Source organism: Panthera onca, chromosome C2 (genome assembly GCF_046562875.1).
Source record: "Panthera onca isolate mPanOnc1 chromosome C2, mPanOnc1 haplotype 2, whole genome shotgun sequence".
In the NCBI taxonomy this organism is placed as follows: domain Eukaryota; kingdom Metazoa; phylum Chordata; class Mammalia; order Carnivora; family Felidae; genus Panthera; species Panthera onca.
The window spans coordinates 70,564,138-70,590,045 of record NC_138347.1 but is presented as its reverse complement, the minus strand read 5'-3'; the positions used below and the strand labels follow the sequence as shown (position 1 = coordinate 70,590,045).

General features: G+C 43.8%; 1 protein-coding gene across 3 annotated transcripts in view; it reads left to right on the top strand.

The window, feature by feature from the left end:
• SLC12A8 (solute carrier family 12 member 8) overlaps window positions 1-25,908 on the top strand; it is a 139,805-nt gene that overhangs the window by 31,963 nt on the left and 81,934 nt on the right. For all 3 annotated transcript variants that reach the window (XM_060639730.3, XM_060639729.3, XM_060639731.3), the window contains one exon: window positions 5,678-5,909. In XM_060639730.3, coding sequence (XP_060495713.3) covers window positions 5,678-5,909 — 232 coding nt within the window. The remainder of the gene's footprint in view (window positions 1-5,677; window positions 5,910-25,908) is intronic.

Below are 25,908 nucleotides of genomic sequence, written 5' to 3'. Positions count from 1 at the left end.
AGAGAGACTATAAACACTTAAAATAATCATTTTAAAGCTTGCAAATATTTTCATAACCCTGCATCCTCCCAAATCCTTCCCCATCATCTCTCTGAGTTGTTGGTGACCCCTTGGCCAGTGGAGGAAACAGTGAACTGGAGCCCCTCCTCACTCTCTGCCCCACTCACTTTTAAAAATTTTTCAATGTTTTATTTATTTTTTTTGGGGGGGGGGAGAGAGAGAGAGAGAGAGAGAGAGAATGGGAGAGGGGCAAGAGAGAGACAGAGACAGAATCTGAAGCAGGCTCCAGGCTCTGAGCTGTCAACACAGAGCTCGACACGGGGCTCAAACCCACGAACTGTGAGACATGACCTGAGCTGAAGTCAGATGCTTAATTGACTGAGTCATCCAGGCTCCCTCTGCCCGACTCACTTTTGGGTCTGAGGGCTTCTTTGAGGTTGCTTACCCTAGATACCAAAATATATGGCTTTCACCTGCATGGTTGTGTCTGTAATTACTGCTTTACATGGTCTTTGCTGGACTGTGCAAAAACCATGGAGAACTGGAAAACTTTCGTAGACCTGATATGGGCTGGAGTTTTGTTGTGGGAGTTAACGCAGTCAAGCAGCTTGAACCTTAAACAAGGATTTCATGTCAGAAAGGAGGGGTGTGGAGGGCAGCTCTGGTCTGTTAGGTAGGTACCCAGAGATGAAAAACAAAATGCCCATGATTGTGAGGTGCAGTTGTTGTAACATAAATACGTTGGAGTGGAAGTGTTCTGCCCTGAAAGTAGGTCACTTTCTCTCTATGAAATGGTGGGTGATGCCCCCAGCTCCCTGCAGCAGAAGATTAGAAAGAAAAGGGAAAAGGAATGTCTGTGATTATAAACTTTAAGAGGTGATAAAAATACTGAAAAACTATAATAGGGGTGCCTGAGAGGCTCAATTGGTTAAGTGTCTGACTCTTGATTTCTGCTCAGGTCATGATCTCACGGTTTCGTGAGTTCAAGCCCCACACTGGGATTCTCTCTCTCCCTCTCTCTGTCCTTTCCCCACTTATGTGCTCTCTCTCTCTCTCAAAATAAATAAATAAACTTTAAAAATATATACATAATAAACTCTGGGGTGTTTATGCATTAAACAAGTCGACAGGGAGGTTTTCCAGTGAAGAGGTGTACTCATGGTTGGAGGGGAGGGTAGCTGGACTTCTCTGGGGAGGGGTCTGTGGTGTTGTCCATACCTCTGGGGTGGGGGTGTCAAGCTCAGTGGGCAGAGAGGTGTGGGGGGAACTTTGCTTCCTAGACACACCGTGCTCTCCGTACCTAAGTGTAGCATTTGCATAAAGTCTGCAAATCTTAATATATTTGTTTTTATTTTTCCTTTATAAAATTCCTTTAAAGTTACAAAATGATGTTCATTATAACTAGTTAACATCAGCGATAATGTAAAGAAAAAGTTTATTTCCCTCCCCATCCTAAGGTGTCCATTGCGAATACCCACCATCCTTTTCTGCCACCTTCCCTGTGTTTATGTATGTGAATTCATGATTGTTGAAGTGCTTGCTTGTTTTTACAAAAATGGGGACAGAGCTTATACTCTATTCCATGGTTTGTGTTTCTCACTTAACAATAAGTTATAGATATTCCTCGAGGTCAGTGTTTTAAACTGGTGCTTTTTTGAAAAAACTGTTTATTTATTTTGAGAGAGAGTGCATCTGTGGAAGCTCATGCAAGCTCACACAAGTGGGAAAGGGGCAGAGAGAGAGAGTGAGAGAGAGAATCTCAAGCAGGCTCCATACTGCCAGTGCAGAGCCCCATGTGGGGCTTGAACTCACAAACCATGAGATCATGACTTGATCCAAAATCAAGAGTCAGATGCTCAACCGACTGAGCCACCCAGGTGCCCCTAAACCTGTGCTTTTTAACTAGTAGCTTAGCATTGCCTAATATGAATGTATGATAATTCATGGCACATTTGTCTTCTGTATTCATCATTTTACTCTCTTCTATAAGAGTAGTTGTATTTCTTTTCTCATTCCTAAAATCTGTAATTTTTTTTTCTTAATCAGACTGCTAGGTGTGTATGTATTTTATTTATCTCTTAAAGGATCAGCTGTTATTTTTATTTTAAATATCTTATTTTTAAGTAATCTCTACACCCAACGTGGGGCTCAAACTCACAACCCCGAGATCAAGAGTCACATATTACACAGACAGGGACAGCCAGGCTTCTCTTAAAGGATCAGCTTTTATTCTCTGAATTCTTTCTTTTGTTATTTTTCTTTTATTAATTTCATATTTCCTTTTATTAAATACCTCTTCCTACTATCTTTTTATTTATATTGGTCTTTTTTATCATGTCTTAAGTTAAATATTTTATTTTTTTCTGCCCTTTTTAACTAATAAAAATATTTAGGGTTATACTTTTTTTTCCTTCTGAATGCAGGATTAGTGTGCCTCTCAAGTTTTAGGATATAATATTCTCCTTTTCATTACTTTCTAGATCATTTGAAATTTAAAAAACTCATTATTTTGCCAACATGGCTCAAATTTATTTCTATTGTATGTTTTCCCCTTGCTGATTTGGAAGTTCTACTGTGCTTTTTGTTCTGAGAAGAGTTATAGTCCACCCTTAGAAAAGCCATAATTATACTTTTGCTATAGTTCCCAACCGAGCAGCATTGCTTACTATGTTCATCCGCCTACCAAATATGAAATCTCTATGACACTTTGACTCCCCCACATTCCATAAATACCCTCACCTCTTACCCCAAAGCTCTTAGATTTTGAGAAGATGGTTTAATTTGTGGTTGTTATTGGTTTCCTTCATAGTAAGTCTTTTCAGTTTTAAGAATCCTTATTTATAAGTTACATTGCAAATTTCCAGTGACAATACCATCGTCTATTTAACATTAACAAAGTATTTTATGAAATTCATGGCTAACTACTGTTTCTTCTTTTTCAGTAGCTAATAATAGTACAGTAAAAATGATAAGGCCAATAGCTAGTATCTCTATAACTCAAACTATGAGACAGATACTGTTCTAAGAACTTACATAAATTATCTCATTTCACCGTTACAGTAACTTCTTTTTTCCTTGACTTTATTTATTTTGAAAGAGAGAGACTGCGAGTGGGGGAGGGGCAGAGAGAGAGAGAGAGAGAGAGAGAGAGAGAGAGAGAGAAACCCAAGCAGGCTACACACTGTCAATGTGGAGCCCAATGTGGGGCTCGAACTCGAGAACCATGAGGTCACAACCTGAGCCAAAACCAAGAGCCAGACACTCAACCAACTAAGCCAGCCAGGTGCCCCCTCACAATAGCTTTTGAAGCAAGTACTATTATTATTATTTGTATTTCACAGATGAGGAAATGAGGCACAGAGAGCTTAAAACACTTTCCCAAGTCACACAGCTAAGCCTGGGAGCCACAGCATTTGGCTCTGGTCTGATTTCACAGTCCATGCTCCTAACCACCATATCCTTTCACACAGCCTCCACGGGCTTCTCCTTTATGTTTTGTTCCTAGCATCTTCGGGCTAAAAAGTGATTTTAGCTATGAATTGGAGAGAGGGACTCTACTGGAGCCACTGGAGACAAAGGCAGTCTTTACTGCTTGGCCCACTTCATGTGAGCAAATTCTGTTCACCAGCTAGAAAAGGAAAATGGTGGGTTTGGAAGCTCCAGATGCAAATGGTTGCATTCCAGTTCTGGTGTCACCCTCTGCACATGTGAGGTGTCAGACACCTGGGAAGGTGATGATCATCACTGCATTGTTACCATTTGTTTTTTTAAATTCTGATATATCTGGCCATGAAGAGTCCTGTTGACCTGGCCAGATAGTGACAGAATAGCAGCATCCTTGTGCCTGTCACACTCTTGTTATTTAGCCAAGTGTAAGTTTGAGTCATGAGGTGATGTTTCTCTCTCATCTCTCTCTCTCTCAAGGATGACTTTCCTTCTGCTTACATTTATTGGGCTCCCCCCTCCCCACTCCAATATAGACAGAAATGCCTAGTGTAAGTTTGGGGAACATTGACAATGATGGTATATGTCTAGTAGCAAAATGAGCTGATCTCAGTGAAGAATGGGACCTCCTTCCTGAGCTCCTCTCCAGTACAGAAATTATATCACCCTTCTGGTCTTTACCTAAAAGAGCAGGAAATTAATGGTACTCCGCTTCCCAGAACTCTTTTCATACAGTCAACATATCACAAAATATCTGTTGAATGTTTGCAACATAGTTAGCAAATGTAGGGGCTTTGAAGAGGTATGGTCAGCATAAACATTTTTGTTTTTTAGCATGTTTGCATTCTTGGTGGCTTGGGGTAGGGGACAAGCTTATATGCATGAACTAAGAATAGACTAGTGACCCAGATAATTAATTGCATTACTTACTGGCAGTAAGCATAATATTTATTCAGAAAAGGGGGATGAGGAAAGGCTTCATGGAAGAGGAACTTGACTGAGGCCCAAGAAGAATTTGTTTCCTGAGAGAACAATGGGAACAGAGCACAGTGATGACCATGACCCAGTGGCCTGGGGGTGGGGAAGGATCAAGCCTGATGGAGAGAAGGGTGCTGAGGAATTATGAAAAGTGAGGTTGGTGTTATTTTCAAATATTTATTTGAAGTTGAGTTTTAAATATATATATATTCTCTCGAGACAGAGCATGAGCAGAAAGAGAGAGGGAGACACAGGATCCTAAGCAGGCTCCAGGCTCCGAGCTGTCAGCACAGAGCCCCACATGGGGCTCGAACTCATGAACCACGAGATCATGACCCGAGTCAAAGTCAGATGCTTAACCCACTGAACCACCCAGGTGCCCCTTAAATATTTTTTTCAAAGATAAAATTATGACTTTCAGGCAAATATAAAATATACATGGACTAAAGATTTTTTTTTTAACTAATTAATTAATGGAGGAGCCAGTAAGATGTACCTAGTTCCTGGTGAAGCAATTTCATAAATAAATGTAAGGATAAGATTGCTGATACAAAACTGGTTAATGTCTTACAGGGTAAGAAACCGAATCTTTTGGATTGTCTGTTCCACTGGACAGAAGCTATTTGCATCTCTGCTGGGAAAAAAAAATCTATAAATGGACAGTAACTTCATAAAGTCTGGGACATTTAACACGTTTAATCAATAGTAAACAATGAGTAGAACTAAGTACATTCACCTAGCCAGTCCTTGGGTAGCCTTTGTTCCATATGACATTGAAAGGATTTGCTGCCCACTTTTTTTTTTTATTCTAAGTTTCAGGTAATTTTTTTTTTTTTTTAATAATAGTGACCTACAAAGAAGTGGAGAAAAACTGGGGTTTGCTTTAGTGCCTTTCTTAGGCTCTGCGAGGGGACCCCCTGTGTGCTTCTATTCTGTTTAGCTCTTGAATAACTCAAACAGAGAAGTCCAGAGTGCTCTTTGGCCCAGAGTCCCATCTCCCTCCTTCTCATCTTAGTCACTACTGACTGCCATTTGTGCTCCCCTCTGGGTGATGGTAGAGACGTAGATGAGAAGAAATGGGGCCAGAGGCAGGGGGCATGGCCAGGAAGGGCTCACTGACCCCTCCCCCATGTTGGTTCCCAGGTGCTGAGCCCTGATGAGGGTGGGTGCAGCCCTCAGTGCTGGGCGGGTCTGACCCACGGGTTCCTGATTCTCTGTTCTCTTGCCAACTCTTCCCACCTTGCTTGCCTGTCAGTGTGTCGCAGGGGCCATGTACATCACCGGCTTTGCTGAGTCCATCTCTGATTTGCTGAGCCTCAGGAGTATCTGGGCCGTGCGAGGAATTTCGGTGGCGGTGCATCTGGCCTTGCTGGGGATTAACCTAGCAGGTGTCAAATGGATAATCCGCCTCCAGCTGCTGCTGCTGTTCCTGCTGGCCGTGTCCACACTGGACTTCGTGGTGGGCTCTTTCACACACCTGGACCCAGGTAAGCCTTTGGGAGTTGAGTGGATGGGGTCTTCTAGGGGTATGCACTGCTTTCTAGATGTGTGTTGGTGTGAGTTTGCAGGACTACCTCCCCATAAGCTTTGCCTACCAGGCGTGTGCTGTTCCTGGAGCAGGCCCGAAAGCCCCTCCTCACATAGGCATTTTCATTTAGCATATTTTCCACATTCCTTTTTATTTTCTTTTTGTTAAAAAAAAATAGGAACGTTTAAAACAAAGAATAAAGTAGAACTGGACTAGATAAAGATTAAATTCATTAACAGTGATTGGGAGAGTGGGCAGGAAATAGATTTGAAAGTAGGTAAGAAGATAGATTTTAATTTTGTGTGTCACATTTTATTTCTTTTGTTTCACTTATTTATTTATTTATTTATTTATTTTAATTTTTTTTAACGTTTATTTATTATTTTTGAGACAGAGAGAGACAGAGCATGAACAGGGGAGGGGCAGAGAGAGAGGGAGACACAGAATCCGAAATGGGCTCCAGGCTCCGAGCCGTCAGCACAGAGCCTGACGCGGGGCTCGAACTCACGGACCGCGAGATGATGACCTGAGCCGAAGTCGGACGCTTAACCGACTGAGCCACTCAGGCGCCCCTATTTTTTATTTTAGAGACAGAGAGAGAGAGCTCGCACATGCACACATGTGTGCCGGTGGGGGAGGGGCAGAGGGAGAGGGAGAGAGAGAGAATCTCAAGTAGGCTTTATGCCCAGCATGGAGCTCGACATGGGGCTCGAGCCCACAAACCGTGAGATCATGACCTGAGCCGAAGTCAGGAGTCGGACGCTTAACTGACTGTGCCACCCAGGCGCCCCTCTTTTGTGTTAAAAGGACTTGATGCAAATATTACAAATGCTACCAACTGTCATTTGTGGGAGATGGAAACAGATATAGGTTGATCACCTACAGTTTCTTTAATAGTACATTTTCTTTCAAAATAAGAACATAAGTCCATTAACTAAGCTTAAAGAAGGAGAATAAACAGCAGGTGTATTCTGGACCATTTGGAAATGGTGTCACATGTTGGTAACGGATGGACCACTGTTTAACCCTGGCTTTTCCTGGGCCTGGAGGATGCTTGGCAGCTATAATCCTCAATCCTTATGCTTTGAGTGGGATGCTGTTGCCCACAGTGTCTGTAAGGGTATAACTTTGTGGTCTGGGTTGGTTTGGTATCAGAAGTCTTTGTTCCTCTCCAGAGTACAGGGCTGTTCATGGGTACCTTAGAAAAAAGATAACTGCCTGATATTTCACACTTCGGGGACTCTGGCTTTTTATGGCAACAGTGGCCAGGCATCTACATTGGAATCTGGATAGGGAAAGGGAAATGGGGCCATCCTCTATGATAGAAAAGAGATGAAAAGAAAAAGACCTGCAGCACAAGTGCCTGTGATGGTGGGGGCGAGTGCCTGCTTTGTGCCAGGCCTGGTGCTTAGCACTGCACATGACTTAGCTCGTGGAATCCTTACCATAACCCATGAGAGAAGAACAGTTATACCCATTTTACAGATGAGGAAACTGGGGAGTATATCACTCATGGTGATCCGTGGCAGAGCTGGGAATGAAACTGGATCTATTCACATATGTAGTCGAGCTGTTTCCTAGGTAGGAAGCGATGTCTGTCTTTACACCACCAGCTGCCTTTTGGTGATAATAGCTCTGCATTCCCCTGTGAAGGCTGCCCTGACGTGTTCTAAATAGTCTTGTCTTTCATAAAGATGTTGGTTGCAGGAAGTTCAGAATTCAGTTGGTACATGCTACTCTGGCCTTATTTTTCATATGTTCAAATTCTTCTGTTGGAAAATAGTCTCTCCCCTGAGCTCCCTGAGTGCCCCCTGCACTCTGACATCCTGATCCCTGCCCCAGAACCTCCAGACTGCCCATGACCCAGCATCTAAAGGGTTAAGCCCTGTGCAGAAGGGCTGCCCCAGGACCCGCTCCAATGCTAAGAGCCAATGCAGTGTCCAAACGGATCACTTGGCGCCTGGGCCTTGCAGCTTGCTAAACACTTGGAGCATCTCCATCGCAGGGGAGGAATGATTTGTTTCCTGGCCTTGCACCAACTGCAGAGACAAGCCCACATCCGGAGGGAGACCTGCTGGCTGTTTGGCTGTAAAACTAACTGTCAGTGGGGGCGAGGGGGTCCACTCCAGTCTCCCATTCCTGGGTGCTTTCTCCCTCCATCAGCGTGGTTGCTGAAAAAGCTTAATTAATTAAATTGCAGGTTGATGCTACTAGCCTCTTTGAAACCTCACTAGGCCAATGTGTTTTCCTTCTTCTCGATTAGAAGCTATCTTGGCTGCTCTTCTGTTACTCCAAGTATTTCTCCTTCTTTCTGGTCAGTGCATTAGCAGGGTGTAGTGTGAAGTGAAATTTATTTTCAATCATTTCCATGGCAACTGGCCCCTCTCAAATCTGTTTTTGGTATCACTGATGTTTTATATGGGCTACTTTCTTTGCAGTAAAAATCCAAACTAAAACTAGATCATAAACCTTCAGAATGCATTTAGCAGAATGATTTCAGCCCTTTGGAAAAACGACATGCACATAGACATTTGAAAAAAGGCTGGAAAAAGGACTGGAAGGAACTATACCTAAGTGTCAGCAGTGACTGTCTTTCTGCTGAGGTTATGGGTGGCGGCATTATGTTATTTCTCCTTTCCATCAATTGGTTAGTGCTACTTAAAAAATTAATAGACTATATTTTTTAAAGTTTATTTATTTATTTATTTTGAGAAAGGGGTGTGCAGAGAGAGAAAGGGAGACAGAGTCCCAAGCAGGCTCCACACTGTCAGCACAGAGCCTATCACGGGGCTCAATCTCATGAACTGTGAGATCACAACCTGAGCCAAAACCAAGAGTCAGATGATAACCGACTGAGCCACCCAGGTGCCCCTAATAGACTGAATTTTTTATTAAAAAAAAAAAAAAATTTTTTTTAACGTTTATTTATTTTTAAGACAGAGAGAGACAGAGCATGAACAGGGGAGGAGCAGAGAGAGAGGGAGACACAGAATCTGAAACAGGCTCCAGGCTCTGAGCTGTCAGCACAAAGCCCGACGCGGGGCTCGAACTCATGGACCGTGAGATCATGACCTGAGCCGAAGTCAGACGCCCAACCGACCAAGCCACCCAGGCACCCCTAGACTGAATTTTTTAGAGCAGTTTTAGGTTTATGGAAAATTGAGCAGATGGTGCAGAGGTCCCCATATCTTTTCCCCCTCCTTTCCCCACTTCCGTTCCCCCTCTTATCAATATCTCTCATTACTGTGGCATGTTCATTACAAGTGATGAACCAATGTTGATACCTTATTAGTACCTGAAGTCCATGGTTTAGAGTAGGATTCACCCTTTGTGTTGTGCAGTTCTGTGAGCTCGTACAATAATAATGTGTATCCACCATTACAGTGTCGTAGAGAATAGTTTTAAGGTGTCAGAAATTCCTGTGCTCCACTTGTTCATTCCTCCTTCCTCCCACCCTTGAACTCTTGACAACCACTGATCTTACTCTTTCCCTCTCTTGTTTTGCCTTTCCTAGAGTTGGAATCATATGGTATGTAGCCTTTTCAGACTCACTTCTTTCACTAAGCAAATGCATTCAAGGGTTCTCTGTGCCTTTTTGTGACTCGCTAGTTCATGCCTTTTTGTCACTGAATATTTCACTGTGTAGTTGTAACTCAGTTTTTTTTTTTTAATCCATTCACCTAATTAAAGGACATTTTGGTTGATTCCAACTTTTGGCAATTATGAATAAAATGTCTGTAAACATTTGTGTGCAGGTTTTGTTGAAGATACAACTGTTTAACCCATTTGAATAAATACCTAGGAGCATGAATGCTGGGTCATACAGTAAGACTATGTTTACCTCTCTAAGAAACTGCCAAACTGCCTTCCCAAATGGCTGTGCCATTTTGTATCCCCACCAGCAGCTGGTGAGAGTTCCTGTTGCTCCACATTGTCACCAGTGTTTGGTGTTGTCAGTGTGTTGGATGTTAAACACTCTGATATGTATCTCTCTCTAATAGTAGCATCTCGTTATTTGAATTTGAAATTCAGTAATCACCTATAATATTAAGCATCTTTTCATACATTTATTTGATATCTGTATGTCATCTTTGGTGAGGTGTCTGTTCAGGTCTTTTGACCATTTTTTAATCTGGTTGTTTTCTTATTGCTGAGTTTTAAGAATTCTGTGTATATTTTGGACACAAACCCTTTATCACATGTAGGTCTTGTAAATATTTTCTCCCGGTCCATGGCTTATCTTTTTATTCTTAAAATAAATTTTTTTAATGTTTATTTTTGAGAGGCAGAAAGAGCACAAGCTGCGGGAGGGTCAGAGAGAGAGGGAGACACAGAATCCAAAGCAGACTCCAGGCGCTGAGCTGTCAACATGGAGCCTAATGTGGGGCTTAAACTCACAAGCTGTGAGATCATGACCTGAGCCAAAGTCAGACACTTAACTGACTGAGCCAGGACTTTCCTTATATATATAATTCTATATTGATAGATATAGAGTTCTATATTGATAGTCTTTTTACGTTTAATACTTTATTTTTTTAAAGTTTTTATTAATTTATTTTGAGAGAGAGAGCAGGGGAGGGGCAGAGAGAGAGAGAGAGAGGAAGAGAGAGAGAGAATCCCAAGCAGACTCAGCGCTGTCAGCCTGGAACCCCATGTGGGGCTCGAACTCACAAATTGTAAGATCATTACCTGAGCCAAAATCAAGAGTCGGACGCTTAACCGACTGAGCCACCCAGGTGCCCCATCTTTTTATTCTTTTAACAATGTCTTTTGCTGAGCTGAAGTTTTTAATTGTCATGAAATCTAACATCAATATTTTTCTTTCATGGACCATGCTTTTGGTGTTGTACCTAAAAAACTCATGATTAAATCAAAGGTCATGTAGATTGTCTCCTATGTTATCTTCTAGACTTTTTACAGTTTTGCGTTTTACGTTTAAATCTGTAATCTGTTTTGAGTCAATTTTGTGTACTGTGTAAGGTCAATGTCCAGATTTGCTTTTGCATGTGCCTGCCCTGGTGTTGCACCATTTTTTAAAAGACCACGCTGCCTTTGCTCCTTTGTCAGAGATCTGTTGACTGTATCTGTGTGTGTCTATTTCTGGGCTCCCTGCTCTGTTCTAGTGCTCTTTGCTTGTTCTCCAATACCACACTGGCTTGGTTATTGCTACTTTCTAGGGAGGGCTGGGGTTGGCTGGTGTCAGACCTGCAACTTTGTCCATTTTCTTTTGTGTTATGTTTAAAATCAGGGAAGGAATGTTTTAAAAATACACTTAAGCCTAACTTTATTTCTGTCCCTTTATTTAAATATAAAAGACTAACTAGAAAAAAATCTAAACAGTCCTGGAATGTATAAAGTAAGAACGTGGAAAGTAAGACCACACTTCATTTTCACACCTCTGCCCTCCCCAGGGAGCTTGGTACAGGCATTCCTTATATACTGCTGTCAAATACATCACCCCAAAAGTTAGTGGCATAAGACAACAATAAACATTTATTATTTCTTGCCTTTTCTGTGGGCTAGGAATTTAGCTATGGCATTGCTGGTGGTTCTGGCTCAAGGTTTCTCATGAGGCTCAGTCAGACGTCAGCAGGGGCGGCAGCTGCCTAAAAGCTTGACCAGGGCTGGAGGAGCTGGCTGGCAAGTTGGGGTTGGTTTTTGGAGGGAGGCCTCCCTCCTCCTCCCTGTTGTCCTTTCCTGAAAGCTGCTTACGTGTCCCCAAGTCATGCAGTGGCCAGCCTCCCTGAGAGCAAACAATCAGAGGGAACAAGAAGGAGAGAGAGCGCACGCTCTGTCCTTCACATGATCTAGCTTCAGAAGTCACAGAGCCCTACTTCCTCCATAGTCTCTTTGTTAGAAGTGAATCACTTAGTTGGGTCCTCTTCAAAGGGAGGGAAATTAGTTTCTATAATTTTGAATGGAGACGTGTCAAAGAATTTGAAGACACACTTTAAACCATAACAGTTCATTTTAAAATCAGAAAAAAAAATTTTTAAGTACACTTAAGTGAAATTATATTTCCCCTTTATTTCAAGACAAATGTTTTATAAGAATTTTAAAAATATTGAAATATAAAATAAAAAGTGGAAGTTCCCTCCCCTACTCTCTTCTTCTGCTCCTGCTCCCCAGAGGGAGATTGGTAAATATCTTTCCAGTCTATTTTCAAGTGCATGTGCATGTACATAAACACATATAACATAGGTCTTTGTAAAAATGTGCTTAAATTCTGTTGTTCTGCTATTTTTCCTCTTTTTTTTTTTAATGTTTATTTATTTTTGAGAGAGACAGAGACAGAATGCGAGTGGGTTAGGGGCAGAGTGAGAGGGAGACACAGAATCCAAAGCAGGCTCCAGGCTCTGAGCTGTCGGCACAGAACCCGACGCGGGGCTCAAACTCACGAGCCGTGAGATCATGACCTGAGCCGAAGTTGAATGCTTAATTGACTGAGCCACCCAGGTGCCCTGCTATTTTTCCTCTTGTACTCAATAATATATTATGGACATCATGACTGTAATGTCAGTACATTTGGGATTCCCTCATTCTTTTTTTGACACTTAAATAGTATTCCATATAACAAGCTGAAAATACTTTATGTTTAAACATTTGTTTACTGATGGATATTTAGTTTTTTTCTAGTTTGTTGCTATTAGAAGTATTGCTGACATGAATATCGTTGTGCAAAATTTAAAGCTTATTTCTATAGGATCAAGGGTTGTAAATAGAATTAATAGGACAAAGGTCAAGAATATTTTAAATTTTGATAGGTTCTGGGGCGCCTGGGTGGCTCAGTCAGTTAAGTGTCCAACTTTGGCTCAGGTCATGATCTTGCAGTCTGTGAGTTTGAGCCCTGTGTAGGGCTCTGTGCTGACAGCTCAGAGCCTGGAGCCTGCTTTGGATTCTGTGTCTCCCTCTGTCTCTGTCCCTCCCCCATTCTGTCTCTCTCTCAAAAATAAACATTAAAAGATTTTTTTTTAATTTTATTATGTGCTGCCAAACTGCCTTCTCATAAAGTTGTTCCATTTTGAACTCTCACTGACAGTGTGTAAGAGTTATTGATTCCCCATACCCTGAACAATATTGGATATGTTCATTTTTTTAAATTTCTGGCAAGAAATGATGGGCAAAAATTGTGCTCCTTTAAAAAAATTAATTTTTCTGAAATCATTAACGAGAATTATTTTATTCATATTTTTATTGCCATTTATATTTATTTTCTTTGAATTATTTATAATCTTTCCCTATTGTTCCTTTGTGCTATCTTCCTTTTCAATGATTTGTAACTCTTCTACCTTCACAATTAATTCAAAATAAAACAAATACCTGGTTAGCTTTTATTAATGTTAGACAGTGTTTGTTGTATATGTTGAAAAGTTTTTTCTAATATGTCATTTGTTCTTTTAAAATTAATTTTTATGTGTAGTTAAAGTAATACATATACATAAAGATACTCATTTTTGAGCCAAATTGCATACTCTGATTGCTTTCTTGTTTGTATATCTTCAGCTTCTCCTGAAACTAAGCTTACTCTATGTCTTAGTTCCTGGGGCTGCCTTAACAAACCACCGCAAACTGGGTGGCTTAAAGCAACAGAAATATAGCAGCTCATTGTTCTCGAGGCCAGAGGTGGGAGAGCGAGGTGTTGGAGGGGCACACTCCCTCCCAAGTCTCTAGAGAACACTTCCTAGTCTCTTCCAGCTTCTGGTGGCTCCTGGTGTTCCTTGGCTGGTGGCCACATTGCTCCTACCTTTGCCTCTGTGGTCACATGGCCTTCTCCTCCTCTTGCCTCTCCTCTGTGAGAAACTCAGGAGGACAACTTGTCACTGGAAATGGTCCAGTTTGGATAATTCGAGATGATCCCACCTGGAGATCCTTAACTTAATTATATCTGCAAAGACCTATTTCCCAAATAAGGCCACATTCACAAGTTTCTGGGGTTAGTGTGTGGGCATATCTTGTTAGGGTCCACAATTCAATCCACTATGCTCTATTTTTTTCATTTGCTTTATTTTCTAGCTTAAAATTTTTTTTTTAATGTTTATTTATTTTTGGGAGAAAGAGAGAGAGAGGTAGACAGATAGACCATGAGTGGGGTAAGGGCAGAGAGAGAGGGGGACACAGAATCCGAAACAGGCTCCAGGCTCCATGCTGTCAGCACAGAGCCTGACATGGGGCTTGAACCTATGAACCATGAGATCATGATGTGAGCCGAAGTCAGATGCTTAACCAACCGAGCCACCCAGGCACCCCTCTAGTTTTTTTAAATCACCGTTATAAAAATATCCATAGAGTTTTATTTTTATTTTATTTTTTATTTTTTTAATGTTTGTTTATTTTTGAGAAAGAGAGGGAGACAGAGCACAAGTGGGGGAGGGGCAGAGAAAGAGGGAGACACAGAATTTGAAGCAGGCTCCAGGCTCTGAGCTGTCAGCACAGAGCCCGATGAGGAGCTTGAACCCACAAACTGTGAGATCATGACCTGAACTAGAGATCAACACCTAATCGACTGAGTCACCCAGGAGCCCCATCCATAGAGCTTTTAAATATGTATAGGCATTTTCCCCAATTCTCCCTATGTTACATTTTCTCTTGGAAACCCCATCCTCACCTTCCTTCTGGATGGATGATATCAGACCAGGATCACAACTGTTGTTTGGTACTTGCCCTCACTTCTCCCAGGTGCTGTCCCTACTGTCTGGATCCCAAATCATCCTCTTCTGTCTAGGATGGAAAATGTCACTTTGGTAGGAGTGATTGGTAGGAGATATAAAAATCTAGGCTGAAAATCACTTCCCATAGAATTTTGAAGTCATTGCTCTACCTTCTGGCATTCAGCAGCATCCAGGATTTTGGTGCTATTTGGATTTCTGCTCCTGGTAAGTGACCTCTTTCTCTTCTTCAAGTGCTTCAGAACCTTCCCTTTTCCCTCGAGGTTCTAAGATTTCATGATGAAAATTGCTATTTGTTGACCTGGGGCACTTTCGATTTGGAATTTTCAAATTATTTCTTTGACAATTTCTTCCCCTTTGTTTTTTCTCTCTTTTTTAATTTTTAATTTTTTTCTTGAATTCTGAATACTTGGATATTAGAGCTCCTGGCTTGAACCTCCTGTTATTATTATTATTTTCATCTTCTCTCTTCTCTAGCGTATTCCTTTTTTCCATCTCTATGGGAGAGTTCTTCAACTTTATTTCTAATGTAGTAAATTTTTCGTTTTGACTAGCCTTAATTTCCAAGAGCTCTTCATCGTTCTTTGATAATTTGAGAATCTTGTTTCATGAATATAATATCTCGTTTTGATTCTTTTAGGCTATAACTTATAGGAGTTTTTTTTTTCTTGTCAAATTTTCTTCTGCTCTCAACATTATCTGTTTTTTTTTCTGCATTTCCTTTTTTCTATTATCTTGTTCTGTTCTCTGTGTTAAGTGCTGCAAGCTTTCTTCAATGTCTGGTAGTCCCTGGCTGTTCATTCTTTTTTTTTTTCTTTTTTAGAGTTTATTTATTTTGAGAGAGAGAGACAGAGACAGAGAGAGAATGAGTGGGGAAGGGGCAGGGAGGGACTCTTAAGCAGGCTTAGTGCCCAGTGTGGAGCCTGACACAGGGCTCGAGCCTATAACTGGGAGATCATGACCTGAGCCGAAATCAAGAGTCTGACACTCAACTAGCTAAGCCACCCAGGTGCCCCTGTTCATTCATTTTTTATTATTTATTTATTTATTTATTTATTTATTTATTTTTAAAGTTTATTTATTTGTTTTGAGAGAGAGCGTGCACACACATGCACCTGTGCGCACAATGTTGGGGAAGGGAGAGGGGCAGAGAGAGAAGGAGAGAGAGAATCCCAGGCAGACTCCTTACTGTCAACACAGAGCCCGTCTCGGGGCTCTCTGAACCATGAGAACATGACCTGAGCCAAAACCAAGAGTTGGGATGCTCAACTGACCGACTGAGCCACCCAGGTGCCCCCATTCATTTTTAATAAGGAGGCACTGGTCAGCCATTGGAAGGTCTATGTAGCAGAGGTGGTAGTTGTGGCAGCAGGCTTCACTGTGAGGTGATGGTGTGGCACACTGGGCTGTTTCAACCAAGTCTCCCAAATGTGAGTTTCTGTAGGTCTTTCCTCTGGTACAGTTAGTGTCTTCCAGAGAACTCTCCAGTCTCCTGCCTCGGACAAGCCTGGCTGCCACAGTGCTGGGAACAGGGCGGAGGAATAGGGCTGGCAGACTCGTGGTCAGGGTGCAGACTTTCATTTAGTCTGGTGTCTTTCACTTGGTGCATCCTTCCCTGCACTCAGGCTCCTATGTCACACCTCATCCTGCATCTCAAGCCACTATGTCATGTCTCTCATTTCGTCTCCATGCTGCCTATAAAAATGGATCTCACTCATCGTCTCCATTTCCTCACTTCTTGACTCCTTGGTCTTCAAGCAGTCAGCACAGGCCCCTCACCCTCTCCCCATCTCCCATCCTGTCTCTTCCAAAACAGCATCCTTGCACAAGGCTCTGTGGAGACACAGCTACATTACTGTAAAAAGCTAAATAGCACGGCAACTTAATTTAAACAAGGCCCTCTCAAACATTTGTTTGGCTTAAGGCTCCTAAAATGCCATTTTGTTGGATTATATTTTCATTTATGTAAGATGTGTGTCATGCCAAAATGATTTTATTGCCATAGAAGTCAGGCAAATATAGATAAAATACATTTTAGAAAATAAAGTGACATGTGGCACATTTTAATTCTATGTTCTGCATTTAAAAATGAAATTATGCATCTCCAAGCTTAACTTTTTGGTTATCTAGGAAGATGGCTGCTTTGCATGGGTCTGTAGTCTCCTCCAGTCCACTTCACATGCTCTACTCTGCTTGGGTACCCTGCCATCCATGGGAGGGGGCTATTGCTCAGTGCACGGCTTGGGCAGGCACAGGTTCTTGTGCTGAGTCTGGCGGGTGGGATCCGGGTCTGCCTATGCCCAGCTGTAAGGCCAGCTTGCTGTTAGGAGCTATTAAAAGATCAAGGATCAGGCATGGCTGACTCTGCCATCTGCTGAAAATGCTGTACTTGAGGTCCCACTGACCTCTTGGTCTTTAAATCCAGAACCTTTGCTCATTTCTTATACCTGACCCCCTTTGCACCAGTGACCACTGTCTCAGTCCATTCAGGCTGCTATAACAAAATATCCTAGACTGGGTGGCTTATAAACAATGGACATTTATTTCTCACAGTTCTGGAGGCTGGAAATCCAAAATCAAGGCACTGGCAGATGTAATGTCTTGCAAGGGCCTGCTTCCTAGTTTGTAGAAGGCTGTCCTCTCACTGTGTCCTCATGTGACCAGAGGGCAAGGAAACTTTCTGAGGCCTCCTTTATAAGGGCACTGATCCCATTCAAGAAGACTCCACCCTCATGACCTAATCCCATCCCAAAGGCCCACCTCCACATATCATCGCACTGAGGATTAGGCTTCAACATATGAATTTGGAGGGGAGGGTACACAAATCTTCAGACTATGGCAACCACCTGTGCTGACTGGAATCAGTCTCTTCCCATTTCTTCTTCAACACAATGCTGCCTTGACTCTTTTCTTAGTCTTCTTGTCCTGGACACAGGCAGGGGACCACGGGTCAGTTGTCAGCGCTGCTTTTCTCTGTGCTGTCTTCTTCAGAGAGATCCTGCCAGCACCACTGCTGCTGTCATCTGCTTCTTCAGCTTTCTTGGATGGAGCTCCCATGTCACCAACTGCCATTCCATTTCTCCCTGGATGTCTGAGCATCACCTTGAATTAGAAGCAAAACTGAAGTCTTGCATTTTTTCCTTTTCCCTTTATTTACCTTCTCCTCACCCCCTTGCCAAAACAAAACAAAACAACAAAACAAAACAAAACACCTGAAAAAAACTCAATAAGCAAATAATTAGGTTATCTCCCAAATGCCTACACCATTTCCCCATGCCTGGAAAGCTGGAGAGAACTTTTATTTCTCTGTGTAGCTTAAACCTTCCTACCCTTTTCAACCCAACAATTCTCCCCTTAGATCAGCAGAGGCCACTTCTTATGTGGGGCACTTAGATGATTTCCAGAACTGAATTTATCCTTCCAGGAACTTCCTTTTGGTCGACTCTACCCATCTCCTATGGGCAACCAACCCTCCTGTACACTGAAGCCAGATTACTTTTCCTAAAACCATGCTTTGCTTAGGTTACTCTCCAGCTTAAACATTTCCAGCAGCCTTCTATTGCCTATAGGACAGAGTCCAAACCTAGTGGGTTTGTATTAACTGAGTTTCACGGGCTAGCCCCAAATTACTTGTTTGGTTGCGTCTCCAACTCTGCACCTTCCTGCACCCTCTTCTTCCCAGAAATGTCTCCACTCACTGGGTCATAAATACATATGAATACAGCCCTGTTCCTACATCTAGAATTCTCTCTACGTACTCCGTTTGACATAGGTGCTCTCTCTTGGATGAAATAGTAGGAATTGTATACGAAGAATATGGTCTGAAATCTGGAAGCCTCTGGTGGTCTTGAGCAAGGTTACTTGTTCTGAGCCTTGGTTTTCTCATTGGCAAAAGTGAGGATAAAAGTGTTTACGACACCGGATTGCATTTTTGATTGTGTGGTGGGGCGGGCAGCCACAGCGGTGTGCTCAGGCCCCCCGGGATGTTAACGAGGGCATTGGAGGCTCTGGTTCCTCATTAAAAGTTTTAAAAAATGTACTGATGAAATATTTCAAATATACAGGAAATAATGTAACAGATTCTCATCTACCCATCCCCCAGTTTAATGGATGATATTTTGCCAGTTTTGTTTCAGAACTCTCTTAAAAATAAAAACGTGTAAAGTGTTACAGGTACAATTTAAGTAGTACTTTGCTCCACTCTCTTTTCTCCCCCCCGGCGACCACCATCCTGAGTCTGATATTTGTCCCTCCCGTGTGTTTTTATTTTTCTAACATATGTAGATACCACCGTTGATCTCTATTATTGTTTAGTGTTTGAAAGTTTTACACACATTTTATCATACCGTATGGACCCACTCACCTGGTAAATATTTAAATAGTGTGGATGATTGAATGATTTTGCAGTTTGCTTTTCCCATATTTTTGAGATTTGTTCACGGTAGGTCATGCGTTGCCATTTCTTTATTTTAACTCTTACGGCGTCCCGGGAGACCCAGACAAGTAAACGATTGCTAAGTGACAAGTCCTGTGACAAGGATTTTGGGGTGGGGGGACTCCCAGTCCAGCCTGAGTCAGGGAAGGTTTTCCAGAGCAGATTCCTGCTGAGCTCTGAGTGCTAAAGGAGTACAGGATTTAGCCAGAGGAAGAAGAGAAGGAAGCACATCTTGCAGTTCATGCAAAGACCCAGGAGCCTGCTGTGCTTGGGAAAATGAGAGAGCCCCGAGTGGCACGTGTGAAGAGGAGCCTGCAGAGCACGTGGAGCCAGCTCCTGAAAGTCTGGGCTGTCCCGCTTAGGGGCCTGGGCTTTGTCTTGGGGCAGTGGGAAATGTGACATAAGTTTTCCATTTTAGAAAACTGCTCTGGCCACGGTATGGAAAACCAGTGGCTTGGGGTAGGGGTGGAGGACGGAGGCAGGAAACTTATTTGAGAGGCTGTTGCAGTGATCTGGGAAAGCAGTGATGCTCCAGAGCCTCTGGAGACAGGAAAGGGGGCAGGTTAAAGACAGATGAAATGGCAGGGTGGGATGTAGAGATGAGGCAGAGTGGAGCGACGTGGCTGACACGAGGCTGACTGGCTGATGGCTTCGCGCTACTGGGATCTGGGAGGAATCTGGCAGGATAGACGTGGGGGAGAGGGAGAGGTCAGCATAAGAGTTCAAGTGAGGTCCAAGTGGAGACGACTAGAAGGCAGCGATGTGTGGTGGCCAAGGGCTCCCAGGGGCAGTCAGGCCTGGAGATGAAGCACCGGGATGGGCTGGCGCTTGGGGACAGCATGCCCATTTTGAAGCCAATAGCACCACACTTATACTAAGATGGAATTTAATTCACAGAAGAGGCTTTTTTTTTTTCACTTTTCCGTATTAAACAACAACAAATCCTCTCTGATAGAATTCCTAACATACAAAGCAGGTATCCTAAAGATTAATATTCTTTACCAAAGAACATACCCCATAATCTCTTCCGACGACTGTTTCCTGGTCCATTCAGGATATAACAAACACATGAATGTTTTGGCTGCTTCCCTGGAGCTTGCAATCAGCCTGCACTTGGGGTACTGAGGACGAGGCTTGTGGTGTCCCTGGGATGCACAGTGCCCGGCATATAGTAGTTCAGTAAATATTTGTGCAGGAATGTGCACACTAAGGGAAAGATGGTGATGCAGACTGCGACCTCTTCTGGTGCCAGCAGGTGCAGATGGCACATCTGTGCCCCCACTCTGGAACATCTTCCCTAGGGCCCCTTTTTCTTCCTGAGATGAAGACAGTGGCCCAGCTACCATCATGACTCTGTAGCATCATCTTCCCAGCCACGTGTCTTCCCGAGCCTTCCTTGTGGGCTCCTTTCCCCCTGTGGTGGGAGGGCATCTCTGTATAGCTTTGCTGGGAAGGGTTTTCCAAAGCCTGGGAGCAAGGCCTGCCTGGAAGGCCTTGCAGTGCCCCAGGTGGCCTCTGTGTGGAGTCGTGATTCTGGCTGTTTGTTTTCTGGCCTCTGAGGGCCAGGGAGCCTTGTCCCAGGGTAGCTTGCTCAGTCTTTCCTCTCTGCCCACAGAGGTACTAGGAGGAAGCACAACTCCTTTGTGTAGAATGGTCTATGGTATCCTGGCATTGGCATTTTACTTACACGGTGGTCAAGTAGGTGATGCTGTACTGAAAGCTTTCACACCCACCATCTCATGAGACCCTCACAGATAAGGAGGCTGGGCAGGGTTATTTTCTCCATCTCACAGATGCAAGAACCCAGAGAAGTGAAGTAAATTCTGAGAAGCCAGGCCTCAGTACTCAGCCCTCCCTGGTCCAGCAGAGTGGAATAGAGTCTTCTTGGAATAACCGATGACCCAGCCTCTATCCTTGGGGGTCTCAACGCTGCCTGCACATTAGAAGTGACAGGGGAGACCCACCGCAGACCAAGTCACCCAGCACCGATGGGCGGGACCTATTGGGCTGTATTTTCTAACTTTCCAGGTGATTCTACTATACACCCAGGGTCGAGAACCCCTGTCTGGCCCCCTGCTCATATAGCATCTGCTTTGCTGTCTAACACAAACTCAGTGGAGTAAGAGCCAGACAGTGGTGAGGCCACGTGTCATACTGCTCAGACTGGCAGAATCCTGGAGACAAGACCAAAGAATTCATTGCCCTAAGAGGGGGCTCAGGACAAAGACTAGCTCCTCCTTCCTCTGCCTGTCTCATTTGACTAGCACTCAGCTAAGGGCCCTATGTGTCACAAAACCTGCTTATTCGTGTGTATGGATGTATGTGGGAAAATTATAATGAGTGCCAACTTTATGTCAGGCACTTTACATATATTATTCTTTAAAAAATTTTTTTCTTAATGTTTGTTTACCTTTGAGAGAGAGAGAGAGAGAGAGAGAGAGGGAGTGTGAGCGGGGGAGGGGCAGAGAGAAGGAGACACAGAATCCAAAGCAGGCTCCAGGCTCTGAGCTGACAACATAGAGCCCGATGTGGGGCTCGAACTCGCAAACTATGAGATCATGACCTGAGCCAAAGTCAGACACTCAACCGACTGAGCCACCCAGGTGTTCCCATATATCGTTCTAATTAAACCTTAAAGCAACCTAGTGATATGGGTGGGATGGTTATTCCCATTTTACAGACAAGAACATTGAAGCCCAGAGAGGTTATGCAACTTCCCTGAGATTGCATAGTAAGTGGCTTAGCCAAAATTGGAACCCAGAGCTCCTGACTCTAAAGCACTATTCCATGGTGGTCTGGCATGCCCTTGAACAAGGGTGATGGAGCCATTCTCCTCCACCAAATCCTTTACTGCTTACCTTCTCCTTTAGATCAAGGGCGTCTGAGAACCTGTTAGTCTCGGCTGGGCCTTCCCATACATGATCAGAGATATTATGGGTCAGCGCTTGAAGGGGAAGCAGGAACGAGACAGAGGACTATGAGGCTAGGCGAGGAGCCAGAACCAGGTACTGAAGTGGCTAAAACATGGTTCCCGAATCCCTCCAGCACTGTGGGAATAGACAAGGTCAGCTGACCAGGATCTAATTCAGGTCAGGGCATGGTGTCAATCAGGATAGGACCTGGTGCTCCCTCCTGGGTCCTCAGGCCCCATTCCTTTTCCTGGAGAATGCAGGGGTGAGGCCTGGCTCCCAGACTGCTCAGCCCTCAGTCCTCCATATTGTTGGTCTCAGGCAGTCTGACCCCAGCAGAGGTGAGAGTTTCTGCACTTTCTTAGGTGACTCCTTGGAAAGTTTTGCTAATTCAGAAAGGAACAGGACCACAGGACCCCTAGTGGGAGCAGCCGACCATTTGATGGAATTTGTGGCCATGGTAAAAGGGATGGGAAGCAGCCCTCTTTTAGATTTTTCCTATCTTCTTTTCCTTTCTTTTCTTTTCTCTCCATCCCTTTCTGACTCCTTCCCCCCCACCCCCTTCATATCCTGGTTTCCTACTCTGAACTTCTCTCTTTCCCTCTACCGCTATTCATGGCTGGATCCTTTGAATGGGCTACTATACTGGGGTTTCTGGCTCAGCCTGGGGTCCTCATTACTGCCCTAATCCCCCTTTGCAAAACACAGATTTTGCCATGATGGATAAAAGTTAGTTGCTATCCAGTTAAAGACTTGCTCCATTGTAGGGGCGCCTGGGTGGCGCAGTAGGTTAAGCGTCCGACTTCAGCCAGGTCACGATCTCGCGGTCCGTGAGTTCGAGCCCCGTGTCAGGCTCTGGGCTGATGGCTCGGAGCCTGGAGCTTGCTTCCGATTCTGTGTCTCCCTCTCTCTCTGCCCCTCCCCCGTTCATGCTCTGTCTCTCTCTGTCCCAAAAATAAATAAAAAACGTTGAAAAAAAATAAAAAAAAAAAAAAAAAAAAAAAGACTTGCTCCATTGTAGACTGGTAATGAGCAGGCTTTTGAAGGCTTTTTGAAGACTCAGGCGGTGTTGATGATTTAGGCTTGAAAGGTTTATTCACGTACCAGATCAGAGCCCAACAGGTATGCCAATTAGCACGGCCAACTTTCCAATGGGTTGTGACAAGATGTGTCCTTGGGACCAGAAAGTGGACCTAATTTCTGGAAGCCATATTGTTGTGCTCAGGGAGAGATGAGGCCCAGGAGGTGGGGCTGGGGCTGCATCATCTGCTGCCCAGTCCCCTACCCAAACCCTCCGTTGCCTTGTTTGTCAGGTTATCTTCGGGACTCTACTGGTGGGAGCAGTGTGGGAGTGCAGAGAGGTGGTTTCACCAGGGGCTCCTGAGGAGTCCAAGGTGTCCAGGGCTGCCCCTACACCAAGAGGCCTGTCACAACAACACTGGTGCCCCTGGAGACAGACAGACATCTCAATCCCCTTTTGTCCCCAGCTCCAGAACAGGGCTTTATATCAGCAGGTGCTCAGTATGTTTGCTGAGTGAATGAATGAAGAATGAATCAGATAGACTGAGGGTACAAGGGAAAGGCTCTGGAATGTGACTGGAGGTGTGGAAAGCCCTGGCCCCTTCATCTCTTATCTGTAGTCACCTAGGAGACGGATACTCCCCAGGCCTCCCTTCTGAGAGGCGCCGACCTTCCTGTTTTGGCAGCAGTTCCCAGGTATTCTGTCTGCACAGGCTGCAGCTGGCAAGAGAAGCCACAATGCCTGTGTGGAGGGCCCAGCCCAGGGTGGGGTCAGGTTGCGAGTTCAGTCAGACAGTCTTGGGAAGGAGGAAGGAAGGAAGGGTTGCAGCTGAGAAGAAACTGGCTTTGAAAGTTTTCCTCCTGGATTTTTTGTTTGCAAGGAGTGGAGATGCTTGGAGAGGCATTAAATGCTCGACAAAAGAGTGTAGATGAATCACTGGTAAAATCAGAGTGCAGATCTTACCTGCAGCAGGTCAGCCCGGATGGTTTTGTCTGGGAATGTCTGTGTGCTGGAAGGATGCCACAGGCTCTGTTAATAACAGCTCTGTATCCCTTAGGAAAAAAAAATTTTTTTTGAGAAAGCACATGTGCTTCATATTATGCATATCCACTGAGCATGTGTGTCCAGATGGCTGGGACAGGAGTCTCCTGACCCGTTCTTTCCGACTGTGCAGGTTTGAGAGAAAGACCAGGGATCTGGCAATGTTGGCTAGAAATTCCTGTAGGTCAGCTGGAATCCGGCTGGGGATTTGCTGATGTGAAACATGCATGGACAGTCAAACGCACAACAAAGGAGTCAAAGAGCAAAACCAACTTGACCTTGAACAAAATCTTCCTTTGCTCCTGAACCACACACCAAGCAAGGCAAATTAAGGGAGATGGGAATATGGATTCCTATTTGTTAAAAAATAGACGATTGTTTTTCATTAGGCTTTTCCAGTTATAGCACATAGGATTGTGGTGACCTCATTTTTGACCAATGGCCAATGCATTCAACTGTCTGGTGGAATAATCTATTAATTGGGCACCTGCCAATTGTCTGCAATAGGAACTAGTTTAGATGTATGTTTTAAAAAGTGATAATGTTGTTATGGGCTCTGCCTAGACATGGGAATGGAAGCCCAAGCAGGTCACCACCAGCACTGCAGTCAGTTTTGGATGACGGGCTGTGTTTTCAGAAGCCTCACTGTCCTATGAGTGTCTTCTCTTACCCCTACACTAATTATATGGTATTGAAGGGAAAGCTGACATGTGCCTAGATTCCTTGAACTTCAGTATGTTGAATCTGGGTGATGTGCCTGATCCTGTGGGTGAGGAAACTTAGGCACAGAGAGGTTGAGTGACCTTTGCTGGGTCACACAGAGCCACAGTTGCAAGCCAGTTCTCCCAGCGCCCCATCCAATGCTGTTTGCCCTACACTCCACTGGGGCCGAGGCCCATGTGTGACTTGTGTTTACAGCAAAGTGGTTGCTCACCCCTGTGTGCTGGCTGATGCTAGTTGGTGAAGGAGGCAGCTATGCCGTTTGACAGCCCACCTGCAAGGCAAGTTTGCCATTTTTAGGGAACCATGTCCCAGTCCCAAGTGTGAAAAGGCTTGGACAATTTGTTGCAAAGGCCACCTGCTTCATCCAACCTGCCTCTTCGAGCAGCCACTGACTAGAAGATGGTGGTAGTTGTGGAACACCAGGAGGCCATGAGGAGAAGGGCTGACCACAGTGAGTCCCCACACTCATGGATTTCTTCGATGGAAATAACTTCTTCTGTAGAAAGATAGTTGCCATGCATAGTAAGACAGTTGCTTATCTATATAATAGTAATAAAACTGAGCACTTAGTATATGTCAGGCATTGTTTCATGTGTTGTACATGTGTTAATTTATTTACTTCTTACAGTGAGAGGTAGGTACTATGATTATTCCCATTTTACAAGTGGGGAAACTGAGGCTGTGCATGGTAAGTACCTGCTGGAGGTTGCCTTGTTGGTAGAGGTAGGAATCAAACCCAGATAGTCCACCCAGAGCCCAGGCTCTCAGTCCTTAACTTTTATGCTTCCTAAGACTCTCATGACTCTAGACTTAGGCCTGCAGTCAGAGATGGGGAACCTTCTGGTTCCTGACTTAATTTCATCTGGTCTTCACGCCACTTTTTACCAGGTAATATAATTTTTGCCTGACACTGTGAAAGTGCAAAATGGAGATTCTCAAAGTTTTTACAGAAGGCATACCCACATCTCACAAAATGAGCATATTACTTTATAAATATAAACAGTTATGATTTTCTCTGTAAAATGAAGTACATCACTTTGCAGAGAAAGAACATGGAAGGGGAGGTCTCTAAACAGGAGGAAAAACATTAATGCTTCCAATATTTGTATTACAATTACTTTCTTAAGTTATTTCATTCTAAAACATATATTGTGTATAGAAGA